This window comes from Sminthopsis crassicaudata, chromosome 2 (assembly GCF_048593235.1).
Source record: "Sminthopsis crassicaudata isolate SCR6 chromosome 2, ASM4859323v1, whole genome shotgun sequence".
Lineage (NCBI taxonomy): Eukaryota > Metazoa > Chordata > Mammalia > Dasyuromorphia > Dasyuridae > Sminthopsis > Sminthopsis crassicaudata.
This window is the reverse complement of record NC_133618.1, coordinates 376524876-376547439: the sequence shown is the minus strand read 5'-3', so window position 1 is coordinate 376547439 and position 22564 is coordinate 376524876. Positions and strand designations below refer to the sequence as shown.

Sequence of the window (22564 nt, the reverse complement as noted above, 5' to 3'; positions counted from 1 at the left end):
ACACCCAAAATATATAAAACTAAATAATGCCACCTAGTGGCAAACAGTTTTAAATTATATGTTATGCTTTGAAACCCATCAGACTATCAGAATAAGGGAAAAAATCATAGTACCACAGATTTAGAACAGAAAGGAACCTTAGAAGTCATCTAGGTTTTCACAAATTCACATATTTCTTTATCCCAAAATTTGAGTTTAAGATCTATAGAAACAATCTCCACTTAAGAGTTTTTGGGTTTTTTTTTTAATTGACTTTGTGTACTTATAATCAACCACTGATTTGGTTAAAATAAAGCTTTTAATATCTTTGATAAGTTGGTTTCTATGTTTTTAAAAGTGAGTTTTTATGAAAATTACTATATTCAAACATATTAAGTTATGAGCAAATTTCAGAGCATATAATCTTGATGAGGCCCTAAATAGTATTTTGAACAGAGAGAAAAAAACCGGGAAACTCTGCTTTGTGGTGTTTTTCTATTTACCTCTCTTACCCCATGCCACATGATTCTTCTAACTCCGCTATGCTTCCCAACTCCACTTCTCCTTATAGCTAATTAGCTCGTTCAGGATGCTCAGTCCCTTTCAGGATTTAGCCTGCCAATTAAGGGCATGTCCCAACTTCATGGAGTGCTCTCTTTCTATTTGGTAATTGTAAATTCTGTGGAGGAACTTGTCTTTCATATGTTCTCCCATTCATATTTACCTTTTCCAGTGTCTGTTATATTCCTTCATTTTGTCTGTAACTTCTTCCCTAAATAAATTTACCTTTTGGCAAAGAGAATAACCAATGTGGATTCTACACATGACTGAATTCCAACTTTGGTACCTACCATCATCTGGTATCTACATTACTTACATCATTTTGATCCTCAAACCAGATCAGTTTTATCCATTAAAATGAGAAATATTCACACTGAAATTATTTGTTTGAATAAAATCATATGGAAGTTTTTATAAATTAAGAATCTTTAGTATAACTAGAGATTTCAGGATATGTGTAAATTGTCATAATTCAGATTCCTAATAATAATAGGCCACATTTATATTAATTTTAGTCCAACATGCATTTAGTAAGTCCATGCTAAGTATTAGCTAATATGGTAGGCATTGAGCATGAAGATATGTGTGTGTTTATACATACACAAAAAAAGTTATTAGGACATGTTGCTTGTCCTTCATTCTTGAAAAGAACCATGACATCAGGAAGATAATGCCATGATATGCAAGTGAGTTGTATCTAAGTGAGGAAAGACATACACATTCATACACATATATACAAATGCACACATATCCATACATATCAAGTAATTGGGATGGAATGGAGAATACCAGTGCCTGGAGGATTTTTGAAAGCTTTCTTGGAAGTGGTATATGAAGTGAGCCTGTAAGGAAACTTGGAGAGGTAGAAGTGAGGAAAGATGGTGTTCATTCTTCAAGATCCCATTAGCCTTCTCTGTAAAATGTATTGAAGGAGGAAATGTCCGGTATCTTTGCCAAGAAGATCCAAAAATTAGATCATGAAGAGTTGGACATGATAGAAAAAGATTGAACATAGAGTGCCTATAGGGAGTATTATGAATCACACTGTAAAATTAGATTAGAACTAAATTAAGTACTTTGAATGCCAAGTAAAAGAGTTTGTTTTTAATTCTAAGAGAAAAAGCATTTTAAGTTTAACTGAAAATAAATTTTATTACAGTTTGGTCCATAAAAGATGTATTTAATATTTTTGCTTTTCTGATCAATATTGATAAAGGTGTCATACATAACTGATTGATCTAACCATCTATCTATCTGTCTGTATCTATCTAACTAAGTACTTTCTGTTCCCATTCAATAATCTTTAAAAGTCTATTATCTCTAACTTTTCTAAATTCTGGTCTGTCATATTCCATTTTTTTTGTTAGATTTTTCTGCATCTGAGAAGGGAAAATCAATATCCCCCACTATCCTAGTTTTTGCTGTCTATTTCTTCATGTATTTCTTCATTTAACTATTCATTTAAGTATTTAGATGCAACTGAATATGGAACATAAATGTTTGACAATTAAAAGGTGTCCAAGACACCTTTCAATAAAATGTAGTTTCCTGGTTCATCTCATTTGACTAACTCTATTTATCTGAGCTCATGATATCTATTCCTGCCTTTTTAGGCCATCAAAGCATAATAGATTCAAATGAAAACATTTTCTTTAAATATCATTTTGTTTCAAACATGGCTTTTTTGGTAAACAGTATATTATTGGATTTTGCTTTCTAATTCTTCTTTTCTCTTCTGTTTTATAGATAAGTTCATGCTATTCATATTAAATTAATTGTGTATTTCCCCTCCATCCTATTTTCTTATACTTGTCCTCTTTGATTCTCACTCTCTGATCATACCAAAAAAGGAGATAAGAAATGAAATCAGCACCAGCTCTTTAAATTTAGTTCTGTTCCCATATCCAATTTTTCTTTTATTTATCCAAGGCCAATAACATATTGTTATCCTTTATTTTTTATTAAGCTGCTCTTTGAAATATATCCTTATTAGACTTTGTTTTGTTTAAGATTAATCCTAATAGCTAACTTTTATGAGATTTGCATGCTTTCTGAACATTATTTCAATTTTATTTTCACAACAACACGGGAGATAAGTGTTGTTATCCTGTTTTACAGAAGAAATTGATGAGGCAGAGATTAAGTGATTTACCCAGGATCACACAGCTTGTTAGTAAATAATATCTGAGACTAGTTATGAACTTAGGTCTTCCTGACTCTAGGTCCATTGTTCTATTCACTATACTATCTAGTTGTTTTAATGTACCTTTCATCTTATTTTCTCTTTTACTTTCTCTCCTTTCCCTTTCCCTCTTCAGTGAAATGTACTAGTAGATCCTAATTAATATGAACAATAAATCCCCTGAAGCTGTTACATGTAATTGAATTCACATTATTTGAACTTATAACTACATAAAATATGATAATTACTTATTGCCTATTGGAAATATGTATTGGAACTTCTGGGAATTCATTGTTTTACATTCATTGGGATCTGGCTGAATTTCTTTAACCAGCTAATTCCAATCTAATTATATTCTTTTCTTCTTTGACCAATCCAGATGACAGTGGGGTTCACTATACCACTTCCTCTGTATTTATATAGATTTCTACTTGCACACAAAAAATTATATGAGATAATTTTCCTAATCCTTCCTCTTCTATTTCCTTCCACTAGTAAATTCTTTCAACTTTACATTCCATTCTTTTTTAAAGATCCTATAAATATAACAGAAACATTCTCAAATACTCTAATCAGATTTCCCCTGTGATTCTTGATTATGATAAAGTCCTCAGGTACATGTATCATCTCCCAATATTAGAATGTAAACAGTTTATTTTTGTTGAGTCTCTTATGATTGCTCATGAATGTTTACCTTTTTGTTTGCCTCTTTTAATTCCTGTGTTTATATTTCAAAGTTTATATTCAGCTCCGATCTTTTCATCAGAAATACTTGAAAATGTATTTTGTTAAAGTCCATTTCCTCTCCTTCCCCCATAGGATTATACTGTTTTGCTGAGTAAGTTATTTATAAGCTTTTGTCCTTTCTCTTCTGGAATAATGTATTCCAAGTTCATCACTCTTCGTGTTGATTTCAAAATTATGTGTGATTCTGGCTGTTGTTTCTCAGTGCTTGAATTATTTCCTTTTGGCTGCTTATGTTATTTTTTTTTCTTTTACCTGGAAATTTTATATTTAGATTAAAATATTATTGGGATTTTTCATTTTGGGGTTTCTTTCAGGAAATGAGTATCTATTAGATTCTTTCTGTTTATACTTTGCCCTCTGGTTCTAAGAGTCCTGGGCATTTTTCTTTTATGATTTCTTGAAATATGATGTCTAAGCTCTTTTTATCAACAGCTTTGATTCTTACATTTTTTCTCCTCAGTCTCTCAGATCAGTTGTTTTCCTATGAGATGACTTTTATTTTCTTCTTTTTTTAGCATTTGACTTTATTTCAATGTTTCTCGATGCTTAGTGGAGTCAATGGAATTTATTTGATTATTTCTAATTTTCAGGGAGATTTTTTTTTCTATTTTGGGTAAAGTTTTGTATCTCTTCTTCCAATCTAATAATTCTCTTTCCAAACTTTTCTTCCATAACTCTCATTATTTTCCCTATTTTCTATAGCATTCTTAATTCTTTCAAAAACTTTTCATTTCTTTTAAGAATTCTCTTTGGATTTATGGCTATGCAAAGTTTTTCTTTGAGGATGTAGATATTTTACAGACATTGCAAATATTTTTGTAGATATTTTACAGAAATTTTCTACTTCTCAGTTTGTCTTAAGATTTCCTGCCACTATAGTAGGTATTTGTCTGTTTGTTTGTTCATTCTTCCATTTCTGACTTTAGACTTTATGTTAATGTCAGACTCTGCAGATTTTGTCCTCCCGAGTTTGCTGCTTTCTTGAGTTTTGAATGTTATGCTATTTCAGAATCCCAGAGATAGCTCAGGGTGGGCGTGTATAAGCTTTCATTCTTCCCAAAGTAATATGATAACAGGGCAATTATGCTCTTGATCTAAATTCTACAAGTTTCTGACCTGGGTTTGTGTCTGCACAGTACTCCTATTGATTTGCCCAGGTTAGAAATTCCAAAAGAGTGCTGCTGGCCTCAACCACTATCTATTCTGCCTGCTAGAAATCTCTGCTAATTCAGAGTGACAGAACTATAGGATTCCCTTTGTTTTGGGATTCCTTCCCTGTTTATTCCCCCTTTAGACTTTATACTGGGATAGAAAATGGAACTAAGACCCTGCTCAGGTCCTGGTGTTAGAGTCATGCTGTTTGCTTCTGAATTTGTTCTAAATCAGTACATAGCTGAGGGCTCAATTCAGAAATGTCACCCTTAGGTAGAGGTCCCCTTCTCTCAGTCCACCCTGGATCTATGATAGTGAACTATGTGATCCATGATAGATCTGACTTGGAACATTTTCCCAAATATTACACAAGGTCAGAGTATGAATCTGGGACCCTTTCTTGTCCTGTGCTGAAATGGCACATCCCTGGCCAGATTCTGTTACCAGTGTACAGAAATCTTTTTTATTTGTCTCCTTATATATACCAACTCTGTCTGGGAAAAAAAAAACATCGCTGTAATTTTTTTTCTTGGATTTCTGATTAGGATTTAATTTGTTGTATTTTCTAGATTTTTGTGATCAAATGGTGTTGGAAGAACTATCTGTAATTCTTGATGCTGTCTTAAGTGTTCAAATATATTAGGCCAGCATTTATGTTGAAATTGGGAAAATATGTGTATGTGTGTCATAACAGTAGCCATTTTTAAGAAATCATCTCTTACCAGTATTTCTTTTCTCTTTTAATTAACTTTATTCAATTAAAGCTAATACTTATTAAATCTCTATTCTGTATAGAATATTATATTCATTTATAATTAATGTATTAAGTTTACTATGGCATAGTCCTTATTTTCATGGATTAAGAAGATATGACACATGCAAATTTGGGAAAGGAGATGTGATTTCACTAGAAAGATAACTTCTGATTTGAAAAAAAAAAAGATCCCTCTTTATTAGCCAATTTTTGTTCTATAACTTGGAATTCTTTTAAAAAGTTGTTCAGGACACTGTGAAGATAAGTGATTTTTTTCCCCAGGATCACACAATCAGTTTATATAAGTGGCAGGTACTAAATTCAGGTCGTCTTTACTCTGAGGTGGGCCCTACTCCATGGTCTATATTCATAATTAATGCATAATAAAGGAACAAAGCATTTTATGTGAGGTTCAGGTAAACTGGTTTAAAAAGTCCTTGCCAACTAATGAATCCAAGTAGGCTTTCTTTAATAATAATATTATCTTTAAATGATAAATAGGAATTTAGTAGATAGCAAAGACATAGACATAGGAGATATCATAAACAAAGGAAAGAAAATGGAAAACTGTGTGTTGGGTGTAGTGGGAATAGTGGTATTTACAAATAATGATAAATAGTTTGGTATGATTAGACCATGAATTACATGGAAAGAAATAACATAAGAGAAGATTGGAAAGATGTCTTGATGAAGGTCTTTGAATCCTAGTCTAAGCATTTTACAGTTTACTCTTAAATGAAGGATCCATGTAACAAGATTTATGCATAAAGGAATTGTCTGGTAGCTTGTAAAGGATGATTTGGAAGGCTCAAAGAAAAAGTGAAGTTAGCCATACCTGTTAAGATACTACTACAGTAGTTGTGTAGATGTTAATCGGGCTCTATATTAATATGGTGACAATAAGAATTAGGAGGAGGAGATAAATGTAAAAACTGTGACATGAGAAATGAAAGAGAAAAATGATAGAGAACAAAAAAGTTTAAAACATGGGAGATTGAGTGAAATGAATAAAAGTAGATTTAGAAGGAAAAATAATGAACTAGGTTGGACAGGTTCAATCTGGAGGTGCTTATTATTCAAGTAGAATTATCCTGTAATCAATCAATCATTCAGCATTTTTAAAGCATCTGCCATGTACACTAAGTACTAGGAATTAAAAAAAAAAAAGAGGCATAAGTTAGTCCCAATCTTGAAAGAATTTACAGTTAGTGGAGGAAGATAACACACAAACAAATATATATAAAACAAGCTACACTCAGGATAAGTAGGAAATAAATAACAGAAATCACCAGAATTAGGAAGGGGTGGGGAAGACTTGCTGGAAAAGATGAGATTTTTGTTGGGACCTGAAAGAAACTAGGGAGGTCTGTAGGCCAAGAAGGAGAGAAAGGGCAATCCAGGTATGGGAGACACCCAAGAAAATGCTCAGAGCCAGGAAATGGAGGGGCTTGACTGTGGAATAGCCAGTATGCCAGTGTCACTCAGTCCAATAGTAAGTGTAGAGCAGTAAAGTAGAAGACTGGAAAGGCGGAGGCAAAGGTACAGTTTTTTGTGTCCACACCTGAAGGCAGGAGGAGAGGACCTGAGGGGACCTGTGTTTTAGGAAATCACTTTTGTGGCTGAGGGGAGAATGGATTAGAGGGCAGAGAAACTGCAGGAGTAGTCCAAGGAGGAGGCGGTGGGACCCTGTCCAGAGGAAAGGAGGGAGTGTGTTTGAAAGATGTTACAAAGATAGGCGAGATACAGTGAGTTTAGGTTGCAAACCAGAGTTGCCTTTATAGTAATAGAGAAGAGTAGTTGGGTGTAAGGGCAGGTAAGGTTTACAGAGAAGTAAATAGTTCCATTTTGAACATGGTGAGTTTAAGATGTCTACTGTATATCTAATTTGAGATATCTGAAAGATATCTGGAAATGTGAGATTGGAGGTCAAAAGATATGTTGGGGCAAGATGGATAGATTTGAGAATCATCAGCATAGAAATGGTAATTAAATTCAATTAAACTCTGGTATAGACAGAGATGTGGATCTTAAACTCAGAAGGCAACTCAGAACTAGATATATTAAGGGTTCCTTCTGCATAAAGGTTATTGATAAAGCTGTTGGTGAATTTTTTTCTTTAATAAAATGATAAGATTTCATTGATGTATTTTATTTTTATATTATATTAACAAATTACATCATTTGTAGCCACATGAAAAGGTGTTCCAAATCACTGTTGATGAAAGAAATACAAATTAAGACAACTATGAGATACCATTACACGCCTCTCAGATTGGCTAAGATGACAAGAAACGATAATGACAAATGTTGGAGAGGATGTAGGAAAACTGGGACACTGATGCGTTGTTGATGGCGTTGTGAACAGATCCAACCATTCTGGAGAGCAATTTGAAACTATGCTCAAAAAGTTATCAAACTGTGCATACCCATTGATCCAGCAGTGTTTCTACTGGGCTTATATCCCAAAGAGATCTTAAAGAAGGGAAAGGGACCTACCTGTATGTGCAAGAATGTTTGTGGCAGCCCTTTTTGTAGTGGTAAGAAACTGTGCCCATTAGTTGGAGAATGGCTGAATAAGTGATAATATATGAATGTTATGGAATATTATTGTTCTGTAAGAAATGACCAGCAGGATGAATACAGAGAGGCTTGGAGAGGCTTACATGAACTGATGCTGAGGGAAATGAACAGAACCAGGAGATCATTATACACGGCAACAACAAGACTATTGTGGTGATCAATTCTGATGGACATGGCTCTCTTCAACATTGAGATGATTCAAACTAGTTTCTTATTCAGTGATAAAGAGAGTCATCTACACCCAGAGAGAGAACCCTGGGAACTGAGTGTGGAACACAATATAGTATTCTCACTCTCTGTTGTTATTTGCTTGCATTTTATTTTATTGCATTTTTGTTTTTTTAGTTTTTCTTTTTCTTCCTTCTTGATCTGATTTTTCTTGTGTAACCAGATAACTGTATAAATATGTATACATATATTTGATCTAAAATGTATTTCAACATATTTAGCATGTATTGGACTACCTGCCAGATAGGGGAGGGGGTGAGGAGAAGGAGGGAAAAATTTGCAACAAAAGGTTATATAAAGGTCAATGTTGGAAAAATTGCCCATGCATATGCTTTGTAAATAAAAAGCTTTAATTAAAAAAAAATTACATCAACCATATGAGAAGTCACTTTTAACAAAATGAAACAAAACTAGCAGCCTAGTGCATGCTACATTCCACATTAATAGTACCTCCATCTTCTCTATTTAAAACTTTTACAAAAAAATTAACTTTTTTCTTCTTCTCCCTGTTCCACGCATTGACTAATAAAAAAAAGAAACATATTTGTTGTAACAAACATACACAATAAAGCAAAACAAATTCCATCATTGTTTGTGTCCAGAGTAGGTCTCGTTTTGCACCATTAAATTGTTCCCTCTTCCAGGAGGTGTATACTTGGGTATACAAATATGCTGTATATTATCTGTATATACTTTTTCTCCTGGTTTTGATCATTTTATTCTTCATAAAATTATAATAATGTTTAAATTATTTAATTTTTATAATATTGGTATTACAATATAAATTATTTTTACTCTACTCTGTATCAGTTCATGTCTTTCCATTTCACTTAAAAAGCACATTATTATTTCATCATATCCATATGCCAAAACTTATTCAGTTTGTTCATTAGTGATAGAACAAAATAAATTTATGTGACCTTTAAATGAAATGAATTACTCCAGCTGATGGTAACATGCTTATTATGAATGTCGAGTATATTATATCCCAGAGACTCAATATTTAATTTTATTTTCTGTTTTATTTCTATAGCAAACCCAAGGAACCAATTTTCAGTGCAGGTAAGTCTGGTTTTATTTTATTTTATATATCCTTGCTTCTTCAAATCTAGAGATATTAATAAAAACAAAAGGTTTCAGAGATATAGAATCTAAGCATTTAGAACCCTTTTGTCACTGAATTCACTGATAAGACTATAACATTTGTATGGTGGAGATAATGTAACACAAGTATACAATGTCGGCTTAGCTCCCAATTATCAAGTGATTCAGATAATAATTGGTACTCTTTTTTTGGTCATTAACAGCGAGACCAAGATTTTAAAGGTTCTAGAGACTCTTAACCCTGTAATTGGTCCCTTTCCAAACTGGATTTAAGGTACTTTAATTTGGCAATATGGGGGAAGATTGAATTGCCACTGCCCATGCTATAACAGGATTTTCTATGTTGAAAGATAAAGGGCTTCTGTTTCCTTTGTTACTAACCAGACTTCTTTCATAAACATTTGCATTTCTTTAAAAGGGGAAGCTTCTGATGCATCAAATTATAACCCTGTCTAAAAGTAACTTTTTTTTTTTTTGCCTTTTGATTTCCTATACTGCACACTAATAGTTAATATATACCTATAAACATCTATTTTTTTTTCTTTTAACACATTTCATAATAAGGGAAATGCTACTTTAGTGTATTAACCTTATTTTAAATTGCATTGAAAATGCAGACACTTTTCTTAAGTATCCAAGTTGAAAAAATGAATTTAATTTTACTTTTTCTTAAAATAAATTTATAACTAAAATAGAATATTTTGAAAAGAAAATTGTCAGTATTCATTTTATCATCTTCCACTGATATCTTTGTCTAATGCCTTATCATAGTATGGAGGTGACCCTTGCTTATCATAGGTAATTCCAGGGGACTACAAGCTCTGCCAAGGTTCTACCAAGCTGGAAAACCTTTGTGTATGGCCCAGCAATGGACTGTAATGTCTATGGTCTGAGAATCTGACTAAGCAAAAGTTCAAAGAGGCTTATCATCAAACCACTGATAGTAATTGATTTTTTCCCCCTTTGGCCACAATCATTTATTAAATTGTCTACTAAATCATGGAGGGATTGTAATCTATATTGGGTGATTTGAGTACCCAGCCTGATGAAATAATGCATCACAGAAGTATATCATGGGCACTTCAAAGAGCTTGGTATTGAATGCACTTATAACCATCCTTTGAATGGTCAATATTTAATCAATTGACAGGGTAGCCTCTGACTGAAAACAAGTGAACAAGTGATAGAGCAGGGATCAGGGCAGTCTTGTTGTACTTGAACATCTCTTTATCAAGCACTTCTGTCTCTGTCTCTGAAATCACAAGGGAAACGCCGTGTGACACACTGCAAAGGTAGGCTTCACCTCTGAAACCTCATAGCTCTCTGAGCAAAAACTATTACCCAAGCTATAGAAACTTCCTTTTCATACAGGCAAACACAAAGTCTTCCTGTATGAATTTTTTTTGGCAATATAATCCACTTCAATTTACTTTCTTAAAAGCATTTGTAAGTGTCTCCTTGGATATGTTCCAATTAGAGGCTATAATTTGGATCTTGGTTTATCTTGGCAGATACTAGGAACTTATGTTTTAAAAAAATCTTAAGAGAGCTATATGGCAATCCCTGGATGCCCATTGTGTTTGAAATTATATCCTGCACTTCTGCTGAAATATCCCTACTAAAAAGCCTGTAGATTGGTGGTTGCTTGCTGTTGCTCTAATGTATGTCTGAAAAAGCATTGCTTTCTCCTTGCTCCTTTTTGTTTAGTAGGTGAATTTTGAATAAACAAAAATATATTTGAATAAACTCAATACTTTAGTAATATAGAATTGCTTTATAAGTAAACTTAAATATTTTATTTATTATTGTATGAGATATCTGTACATTTCATAAATATTTATTCTATGTATACATAATTTTTTAATGTGGGAATTACCTAATTTTCTATCTTTCTCAAAATTTCATTTTATTGGGGTATTTTAAAAGCTATATGGATATGGACCTCATTTATTCATTCATTTCATCCAGCAAATATTTTTATTTCTTAATTTATTGGATTGAATTATTTCTAAATACATTGGCCTAAGGTCTCCAATTGTTTTTATTTCTGTCACTCTAGAATTTATTATATTATTATAAATTATATATATATATTAGCCATTGGTTTATTGAATCTAGCTTTTTTTATTTGTTTGGTGGAGTTTTTTATCCAATTTGCATAAGCCAAAATTTCAGTTCACTAAAGCAGTTCTTTTTCAATAACTATCTCAATAATTTTTTTACTTTTGATCACTAATATTTAGTAACTTCACAAGTTTAACTCTAATATTAAAGCTGAACATCAGTATTAGTGAAATAAGCAAAACTACTAGCACACAGACCTTATTTTCACTATATCATGCCTCAGAATATTTAGATTCGTGAATATAATTTAAAACTATAATTTTATATTGAATATAATGAGTAACTTGAGTGGCAAATATTTGATCCCACAGGGCACTTTCAAGACTATTTTCCTAATTTTCTATTATATTCTATATTATCTATAATAATCACCCATGAAATTAGTATATTTGCTCTCATTAAATTAGAATTAAATTCAGGAGTTATGACTAACAATAATGAAGAAAACAATACTGATAGTAATAATTTTAACTCATACTTATGTAGTGCTCTGTAGTTTGTATAGTACAAATAGTATTCCCTCATTTTATTAGTGAAACCAAAGCTTAAAAAGTTTTAAGACACTTAACCAAGTTCATACAGCTGAGTAATTATTGGAGCCAGAATATACATACAATTCTTTGTTCCCCAAGATCAACGTTTTTAATAGACACCATATTGTCTTTCACTTATCAAGGCATGTAAGACAGTTCAATTATAATTGTGGTCTTGAGAAAGATTTTAAGTATTGGAATTTATTCAGGAAAAAAAAGAAAGATTCAAGCCTAAGAAAGCAGTTAGACAGGATGATCTCTGATCATCAATTTCTTATGAATTCTAAAATTCCATGATAAATAGGAAAAGCTTTCATCAGAAAACGACATTTAAGTGTGGCTTTCAAGGATTTTTAACAAACAATGAAATACAAAAGATAGGCAAGTGCTAAAAGAAGAATTGAGCAGAATACATTTGCCAGATTGTACAAAGACCAACCTCAACAGACTATATAGCATCTCTATTAGGAAATAATGGCAAATAAAGCCACCTAAGGGAAAAGACAGGCAATGGAGGTTAGACTTGATGCAGTGGAAAATAAATGGAAAGGGCTTTTGGATAGATGAATAACCCAGTAAAATTAGGGTTAAGGAATATTATCAGCCTGAAATTAATATGCAGTATGAAAGTGATAAGCAATGGAGTTATTAGGAAGTTGTTACAATAATTCAGATATGAGATAATGAGATTCTTGGCTAGAAAGGTGACATTTAAATATGGAAAGGAAGGGATGAATGTCAGAAATCAAATGTGCTGAATCACTTTCAGGAGATATATGAGAATGAAGGACATGGAAGAACATTCGCCAACCAAATTACATATAAAGTATAAAGTTTTAATCAAAGATACTTGAAATACATGTACAAGATAAAAAATAGGTTGTATATTTGTCTAAACTTTAAACTCAAAAATGCTTAAAACTGACAAGTGAATGTAATTTGCTAACTGTCTAATTTTTATAAAAATCTTGTCCTATTTCCAGTGTTATCATGATTATTCTCCATAAATTTCCCCAATATATTGATCCAAATATTATTTGAATTGAATGAAAGCTAGATGATTTCTTTGATATAGATAGAACCATAGAAATTAATAAACACATAAATCTTAGACTGAACAAACTTTTCCAGAGACCCACAAAACAGTTAAGTTAAGGCCTTGGCCTTTATCACTTTCCCCAAAGTTCTAATCAGAGCTAAATATCTCTTCTCAGGCTAACAAACTTTTTAAGACATCAAGTCAGCATTTTCAATTGTTATTCATTTTTGTTGTTCTTCCTGTTCTCTGGTACAATATTTCTATATCAAATCCATTTTCTTTTGGAAATTTTAATGTCTGTTTTAGAAAGATTAATTTTTTGAGTATCTTTTTTTAAAAACCGTTTGTCTGTTTAACAGGTTTAACATGTGTCTGTGATTATTCTGGTCTTATTTTAACTTTCACTTGAGCACTTTTCTTTTTGCATGTTTTTAGCATGGTACTTCTGCTGATGGTTGTGTTCTTATATAATGTGTTAAAGGTGTATCAGAATTTATCTTTGCATTGAGATATAACAAATCAATTTAAGTATTAATAAGTAGTTTGTGCATCTACATATGAAAAATTGCATTGCAGTTTTTTTTAAATAACTGGATTTTTTTGAGTTAATTGATGGCATTTTTCTCTGTAGGGATGACAGACAAAATTGAAGTTTTACAGTGTCTTTTTGGAAATTTCATTTGAGTCTGTTGTATTTTTTAACAATTATCATATTCTGTTAGAAAATTCTAAATTATATGATTTATTTATATGATAGAATGTCAGAACAAAACAAGAACATGAAGCAAACTTTTATTTCATAGAACATTTTATTCATTATTTTAACTTTTTTTCCTGTGGAATCATTCAGTGAGCATCCAATACATTTAAAGTTTTCATCTTTAAGGTATACATGTGTGATAGAGGGTGTGAAGTTTATTTTTCAATTTTATTTGTGACCTGGATATTACTCTGACATATTTGTACTTTTTGTAGAGGAGGGATACGTAAAAATGTTTCTTCGTGGACGCCCTGTTACTATGTACATGCCCAAAGATCAAGTGGAATCTTATAATTTGGAAGCAAAAGTAGAACTACCAACCAAGAGACTTAAACTGGAATGGGTGTATCCTTTATTTGGCTGTTGTCGTGTTGAAAGTTATTAGTTGCTTGATGTTTATTTTAAGTTTTATTTAGATTTTTTTTAATGTTTATAAAATTATGAGCTAAATTTCATTTAAAAGTAAATAAATATATACTTTTACATTCAATTCAGATTAATAAGATAGGCACTTAACATAGTGTTTTGAAAAGATACTCAATAGAGATCATGTAATATAGTGAAAAGAACCCTGAATCTGGAATCAGAATTCAGTTTGAGCCATGGGTATGTGCCATTTGCTACTTTTGTGACCGTGAAGCTTTTTTTTCCTCATCTGTGAAATACATTTGGATTAGATCATCTCTGAGATTCCTTTCTGCTTTACCATTCTGTAAAAAGCTATTGTTTTATAAAATAGCTGTTTTGTTCACTAAAATGGAATATTGTTATATTTTCTACTCTATAATGCATTGTAATATAAAAGTTTGCTTTTTCTGTAAAAGAACATTAAAAATTTCAATTAAATTCAAGATGATACATAGTAGATAAAGCACAGTATCCAGAATCAAAAGGTCTGAGTTTAAAAACTAATTCTGGGGTTGCTATTTGGTGCAGTAGATAGAGCACCAGCCCTGAAGTCAGGAGGACCTGAGTTCCAATGTGCCCCTAGTTCTGTGACCCTAGGCAAGTCACTTAACCCCAATTGACTCAGGAAAAAAAAGAAAAAACTAATTCTAACATTTTCTGGCTACATGGCTATGGGATACTCAACTATACCTAAGCCTAAGGTTCTTGATCTGTAAAATGCAGGAAATAATGTTTTTCATTACTTATCTTACAGGATTATTGTATAGAAGCTACGAAAAGCTTAAGACAGTGTTTTTATGTTTACAATGTTCCTGGTTATATTTTTAGGAAGAAAAGAATCTGGGTGTGTATTAAATAGCCTCTCAGTTAGTTTGTTAGTTGCCTCAATCATGTCCCATTCTTTATGACCTCATTTGAGGTTTTCTTGGCAAAGATATAAGAATGATTTGCCATTTCATTCTCCAATTCAATTTATAGATGAGGAACTGAGACAAACTAGGTTTAAGTCCCATAGCTAATATCTGTGGCTGTATTTGAACTCATTAAGATGAGTCTTTCTGATTCCAAACTCAGGGGCCTATTCCATCAGAATAGTTACTAACTTTAATTTTAACTTTACAATATAGAGAAATCTGTTAAGGGCTTAAAAATAGAGGGGAAATCTTAGTGAATATGATCATAAATTGATGAAATTTAGGCCTATAAGTAAATAAAAGACAGTTTAAAAAAAATAAATGTACCCTTTAAGTTTAATCAACCATTTATGTCCTTTGAAGAAGAAGTTTTAAGAGATTTGGGAGTTCCTGATGTTTACAAAAAGAATATTTTTGTCCATAAATAAAAAGCCTAGGAAGAGTAGGAAAAATGTGTTCCACACAACTCTTTGAAGTACTATTAAATGTTGAAAGTTTATTTAACTGCCTGCCATCAAGGGGAGGGAGTGGAGGGAAGGAGGGAAAATTAGGAATAGAAGTGAGTGCAAGGGATAATGTTGTAAAAAATTGCCCATGCATATGTGCTGTCAAAAAAAGTTATAATTATAAAATTAATTTTAAAAATGTAAAAAAGAAAAAAGAAAAAAAAGAAAGTTTATAGGAGTAAAACCCAAAATAACAAAGTGCAACTTGTATTGGCATGCAATTAAGATTAATCCTTTTTTCAGGCTCAAAGTTAACATTCAGTGAGATACTATTGAGCCATAAAATTTCACTAATAGCAAAAAAATTTTAAAAGATAATTCTTAAGGTTTAAAAAAGAGAGTACTTAACATAATTACTTCTCTACATCCCTAAATACACCCCAGGAGCAGATCTCACTAAGTCAGGAAGGTATTTCTTAGTTTGCTGTTGTTAAATCTTTCAGTCCAACTTTTTGTGACTGCGGGCCATAGAGTTCCAGAACCTTCTATCCTCCACTATCTCTCTTAAGGCTATCCAAGCTTCACTTAGCACTAAAGCCAAACCAATAATAATCTGAAAAACAGCCTACTTAAAGAGAAAGGAATCCTACCTACATAAAATAAAAAACATTGTTACTACTGTTTGCAAAGGGATTTATTACTGGGAAAAATGAGGATGCCTAAAATAAGAATTGCTTTAGGGGTGTGTGTGTGTGTGTGTGTGTGTGTGTGTGTGTGTGTGTGTGTGTGTGTGTGTGTGTGTGTTTGGGGGGGGAAGTGGGGATGGTGTAAGTCAGTGGTCCTCAAACTTTTTAAATAGGAGGCCAGTTCACTGTCCCTCAGACTGTGGGAGGACCAGACTATAGTAAAAACAAAAACTCACATTGTCTCCATCCCTCAGCCCATTTGCCATAACCTGGAGGGTCGCATAAAAGTCATCAGCAGGCCACATCTGAACTGCTGGCCATAGTTTGAGAACCCCTGGTGTAAGTGATAATTCACATTTTTATAAAACCTCAGAGTTGAACAGGTCTTCAGAGGTCATTTGCCTATATAAAAAAAATTTTCAGAGGTAAATGTTAAGCTCTCTTAAAGACCTCTGGTGAAAGGATACTCAATACCTTACAAGGTAGGCTATTCCACTCTTTTAAAAAATATATATTTTTAGACACATAAACAATGAACATTTCCATATACACAGCAAAACCCGAAAGGGATTATGTATGAAACTGTGAGTCTCTGCTTGCTTTCAATAAACATTACTTTTATAGCTATCCTGCTTTGTCTGTGCTTGCTTTTGAACTTTTTAATGTTATCTTCTGTGCATTTTAAAATGTTTAAAATGTTTCACTGATCTTTTATTTTAGTAATACTACTAGTAACCTTCCTTCCCCCTCATAATCCCTCTACTGATTTGAAAACAGGAGAAAAAAACATCCTCATACAAACTGACATCAATAGGAAGGACTAAATCCACCCATGACTCTCCAAAAATGTATGTTTCTTTTGGCAACTTACATCCATTGCCTCTTGATTAGGAGATGCTTAACATGCTTCATTTTATCATAGACCCTCTGACACTGTGGTTGATCATTACTCTAATCAGAATACTGAAGGCTTTTTTTGTAGTTGTTTATCTTTATAATGTTATTATATAAACTGTTCTTCTGGTTCTGCTCACTTTATACTAATAGATACTTCATAGAATTTTCTAAATTATCCATTACATTCATATGCCACATTTTGTTCACCCATTACCCAAATGTTGTTCACAGGCTTAGTTTCTACTTCTTTTCTTTTCTTTGTCTGTTTTTAATCTTTCCCTTGATATCATGAAATATGTTTTGCTTGCTACTATGTTCTCCTCTGTATTGTCTTCTTAATCTCTACTAATCTTCATCTGTTACTCTATTGAGCTTGATACATTTCTAAATCAAGTTCTTGAGTCTCTGTTCTCAATCCAACTTTATCTCAAATAGAAGTGAGGTTCATCTGATACCCACTTTTTTTTACCCCTTCTTCCACATTGTGCATAATTTTCTTCTAATCCACTCCTGTTGTGAAAAATAGCAAGTTATAACCCCCTTATACCTTTCTTTTTAACTTTATCTTTCTCCTCTTAATGGATAGAATAAAATAGAACCAAACCATTCCTACATTCTCTCTTTTTCTCATTTAACTAAGTACTCTTTGAAAACATTAAAATTCTGAGGAGACACTTATTTCTTCTCTCTCATTAGAATATTAGCTAAATATCATCCAATTATTCAAATAAATATGGGTTTTTCTACATCTCTTGACTTTTGCATTTGCATTTCAGAATTCCTCCTTAGCTTTAGTCTTTCCATCAGAAATACTTAAAAGTCCTTTATTCCATTAAAGGCTTATTTTTCCCCCTTAAGACTTAGCTTTTCAGAGTAAGTTATTCTTAATTGTAAAACCATATCCCTTCCCTTTTCTAATATTACACACTTCTTATTTAGGGTAGAAATCGATGGATCTTGTGTGGTCCTGACTATTTTCTTGGTACTTGAGCTACTATTTCTTTTTGGATGCTTTTAAGATTTTTTTCTTTAATAAAGAAATTCAGCATTTTAGCTTTGACATTTTTAGAAGATTTATTTTGTGGTTTCATTGAGAAGTTAAAGGGTGGATTTTTTTTTGTAATCTTAGCCTTCTCATTCTAATAGATATGGGCAATTTAAATTTATGATTTCTTGAAGTAAAGTGTCCATACTTTTTTACTATGGTTTTTGGGGAATCCAATGATTTTTAAATTATTTCTCTGGGACCTTTTTACCAGGTCAGTTGAATTTAATATCAGATAGCTTATATTTGCTTCCATTTTCCCAATCTTTTGCCCTTGTTTTGATATTTTTTGATTTCTCATAAATTTTGATTCTAATTTTCAAGGAGTCTATTTAAGTAAAGTTTCCAGCTTTTTCCTCTAATCTTATTTATTCTTCCAGTCCTTCCCTCCAGAGCTTTTATTTAATTATTTATTCATAATTTTATCTATTCCAGGTATCTAGAATATGGTCTTTGTAGAAAATTGGAATTCTTTTTTCCTTTTAATCTCTTCTTGCAGTAAGAATAGTTCTAGTAATTATGGAATTATTCTTTCCTAGGTTCAATTTTTGGATGTCTCTAAATTTTTTATAGTAGATAGTGACTTCAGTTTTTTATGTTTTTTTTTTCCATTTCTCTGGCTTTGGTTCTTGAAGTGGGGATTTATGCTAGGGCAGGCTCTCCCCCCTCCCCCCCCCCCGTTCCATTTTTGGATAGGATATGTAATTCTGCTTTTTCTTCAATTAGGTCACCTCTATATCTATACTGATTTCTATTTTCTCCAACTATCCATTCCTGCATTTTTGAGGTTCAGTATACTTCCTATATCCTATATCATCTCAGGAAAGTTTTATAAACTTATTTATCCCAAGGCCCAGGCTTCTCTGTTCTATTACAGCAGCACCCAAACTGGTCTTTGCAACTTCAGCTTTTCTCAACAGAGCCCTTCATTCTTAATGCCTCAAGACAAAAGGGCTTGCCAACTATTATAGGTCTGATTCATCTATGGTCACATTGAGAAGCTTCCAAGTAATATGAAAATAGATTTTTTTTTGCCTGAACTAATACTGACATGGCTAGTAGTCCAAAAAAGTCTATCTTTTTATATAGTTTGTGAGTACAAGAAAATCATATACTAAAGTTTTGCATTGAATTTGTTAATCATTTATTGGTCTGGTGTGGTGCATTTTGTTTTGTTTTTGCTGAAGTAGTTATGTGGGAGCACCACTGCCTTCCACCATTCAGACAGACCTCTTGTCTAGGCCCTTTTCCACTTTTAGTTAGCTCTAATTATTTTTCTTAAATTAAGCTGAAATCTATCTTCCTGTTTCTTCTATTCATGGGTACTAGTTGAGAGTGTTGCAAAATAAGCCTAATTTATTTTAAGTGACAAGCCTTAATTATATAAATGTGGTGATTGTGCCCCCTCTTAAAGTTTCTCTTCTACAAGTTAAATAGCCCTAGTTTCATCAACCTATTCTCATTTGCATTGGTTTCTTTTTATCATATTTTGGACATGCTTCAACTTACTATAATATGGTATCCATAATTTGTTCAGCCCTGTCCTTTGATGGGTTACTTTGGTTTCCAGTCCTTTGCTACTATAAAATGAGTTGTTATAAATAATTTTGTACATATACATTCTTTCTCTGTCTTAATTTCTTTTGGGGGGTGGGGTATAGGCCTACTGGTGAAGTTGATGGATCAAAGAATATAGAAAATTCAGTAACTATATATAGCAGATAATGAGTTTTAGAAATCAGTAAGGGAAGTTATTTCATTTTTCAGCCAATAGAATTTCATTTCATTATCCTAATGGGAGAAATTAATAATGGAAACAGTTTTTATTCTACTTTCAGTTAATATTTAAGGAAAAAATTAATATGCTAATATGTTTTTTTGAATCTCATATAATTTTTATTTTTGTGGAGATTTTTCTGGAGGCTTAGAAAAATGAGTAAACTAGAATGTAATAAGTAATGGAATCAAAATAGAAAGTAACAGATACTTGGCTTTCAAAGAATATCTTTACCACCATTAAAAAAAAAAATTCATGTGGCTCTCTCCCCCAAAATCCTATTTCATCCCAGATGAAAGTAAGTGGATAAATGGGATAGTTAGACCATTATCTCTCAAGAGCAAAGACCTTACATCTGGCTAACTAGTATTTGCTGGTCCTAGACTTTTGTACTTTTCCCTGCATATTGCTTTCTTGACATTACTCAGTAATCCTAAATTGGTGAGTTTCTCATGCTATTGCCGTGACACCTATGGTATATTTTCTTTTGACAACTGGCAAAATTTAAATTAATTTTTGTAACATGTCCTCCTGGCAGTTACAATTATTAGTCTGCCCTAGGCCCAACAGAGTACCTTTGACCACTGACTTTTGCAGTGTCAACTCTACCCAGATCCCCTCCTCTGAGGCCTTCAAAGGTCTCTGGCCATGATTTCTTGAATAGTAGTTTAATAACCGGTAGCACACACTCAAGAACAGCCACATGTAATCTTAAAAGCCTTTATTATACCTACTCACATAATGCCCTGACTTACTGCCCTGACTTGTTAACCTTTTAGTGAACACCTCTTCTGAAGACCCACGTATTCACTACCAAACTCCTTACCTCTTGGCTATCCATCAGCTTGGCTCAGCTACCCCAGGCTAGGGAGCTGGGTTAAAGAGAGCGACTGCTGTCTGCAGTGGGCTTTTAAAGGGCCTGTGAGGTCACACACACAGCCAACTAGCAAGAGAGCCATCACCCATTACAAAGCTATCTCAATATGGCCAGGATCCCACCCACAGGGCAGTCCTATATCCACAGAGATTACTTCTGGGCCACTCAAATCTCCTGTTGTGCTGTGCCTGCCCATTTAAAGGACCCTTACAATTCCCTTCTCTTGTTTTGTGGGAACCGCATCCTTATATTTTTAGCAAAAATATTTTGCTAAGTTGAGAGCAGTTGGTAATAAACGTCCTTGCAAAGTTCTGTGGTGAACTTCCTCAAAAATCTTTAGGAAAAGAATAGGTCTTTAGAGTATGATGATAGCAAGGTACCTGTAAGGAGATTATGTCTGGCTAAAGATAAAAGAGTAATTGCTCCTTATTATTGGAAATCCTTTCTTGAGTCCATATATGGAATGCATCTCTTATTTAAAAGGTGGGGGGGGGTGTATGGAGGTTTATACTCCTTGAAGGTACTTTCTTCCCCAGATGCCTGTCTTTCTATTTTTGGCTGTAGCTGTAGCTGTCCTTGATGTGTCTCCTGGATGCATTATCTGGTACTGTCCATCCTCTCTGATAACATGGTCAGTGAATGTAAGAAATGGTGACGAGTATAAGACTTATCCTTACTTTCCTCTGTAATAAAAGGATGAGTCTGACTCCTTAAGGTACTCCAGAACCATGAAGGTTCCTTAACTTCTTTGCTGCTAGAATGGTCTACTGTTAAAACTTCCTCTAGACCCTGTAAGGTCTCCAGAGCATTGACAAACAAATTGTGAACTTCCCCTCTTGATTTAATAAAAGATGAATCTCATCTTTATGAATTTCAGTTATTAAGAAGTAGTTGTTGAGTTGAACTAGATGTCTTTTAACATCAGAAAAATAAGATCTTCCCTTCTGTCTTTCTTGGTTATTTTTGTTTTTGTTAAATAAATACTAAGTTCAACTTAACAAACATTTAAAAGTCCTTGCCATGTATGAAGTCCAATATACAAATGACAAGTAAAAAAGACAAGCTCTTTTTAAGCCTGAGCTTAAGCTCTTTGGGTGCTAATAATCAGTTATTTGATTTAAGGGAATGATAAAGAAATAATAGCCATAAAAAACCGAGGAGATGAGGTTCAGAATCAGAGTGTATTGAAGTGGGGAGGAAGAGAGAGAGAGAGAATAGCAGTTCAAGATGATGGAAAGAGGATTATCCTGGGGTTCAGATATTCTGACTTCCACTTTGGGAAGGAAAATGGGAGAAGATATGGTTAGAATACCATATTATTTCTCAAAATTAATATTGGTACAATCAAATTTTCTATCTAAAATTTAAAAATTCTGTAAAGAAAAGGAGTAGAAGATAATTTGGAATAAAGTATAACTAAGAAAGTAGAAAAAGGCTGAGCTAAAGGCAAAAAAAAACTTGTAGAAAACAAAACAAACTTTGAAACAGAATTATTCTAAGAGTATTGACAGAATAAATTTTGTAATATAATCATTAACAATTAAGATCTGCTGAAAAAAATGATATGATAGAAAGAAAAACAAACTTAGAATAAATCCTGATTGATGAAATTCTTCTATGTGTAGGTAAAAGAAACATTCAGGCAAAATACAAATTATGCCAAAAAAAATTTAAATATCTGACGCCCTCCTCCCGATAGATCTGCTAGTGCCCTGATAAACTACAAACAGTTCATTCTAAATGATTCCAAAAGTATTTGCTTCAGTTAATT

At 32.7% G+C, this 22564-nt stretch overlaps 1 protein-coding gene across 7 annotated transcripts in view; it reads left to right on the top strand.

Moving 5' to 3' along the window:
• Positions 1–22564, top strand: part of EML1 (EMAP like 1) — a 268952-nt gene that overhangs the window by 175705 nt on the left and 70683 nt on the right. For 4 of the 7 annotated variants that reach the window (XR_012486612.1, XM_074291318.1, XM_074291312.1 and 1 more), the window contains 3 exons: positions 9217–9245; positions 10553–10579; positions 13959–14088. Coding sequence is in view for 6 of the 7 variants with exons in the window: in XM_074291318.1 (XP_074147419.1) it covers positions 9217–9245; positions 10553–10579; positions 13959–14088 (186 nt within the window). In the remaining variant the exon portion in view is untranslated. The remainder of the gene's footprint in view (positions 1–9216; positions 9246–10552; positions 10580–13958; positions 14089–22564) is intronic. The other 3 variants (XM_074291317.1, XM_074291315.1, XM_074291313.1) reach the window with 1 other exon arrangement.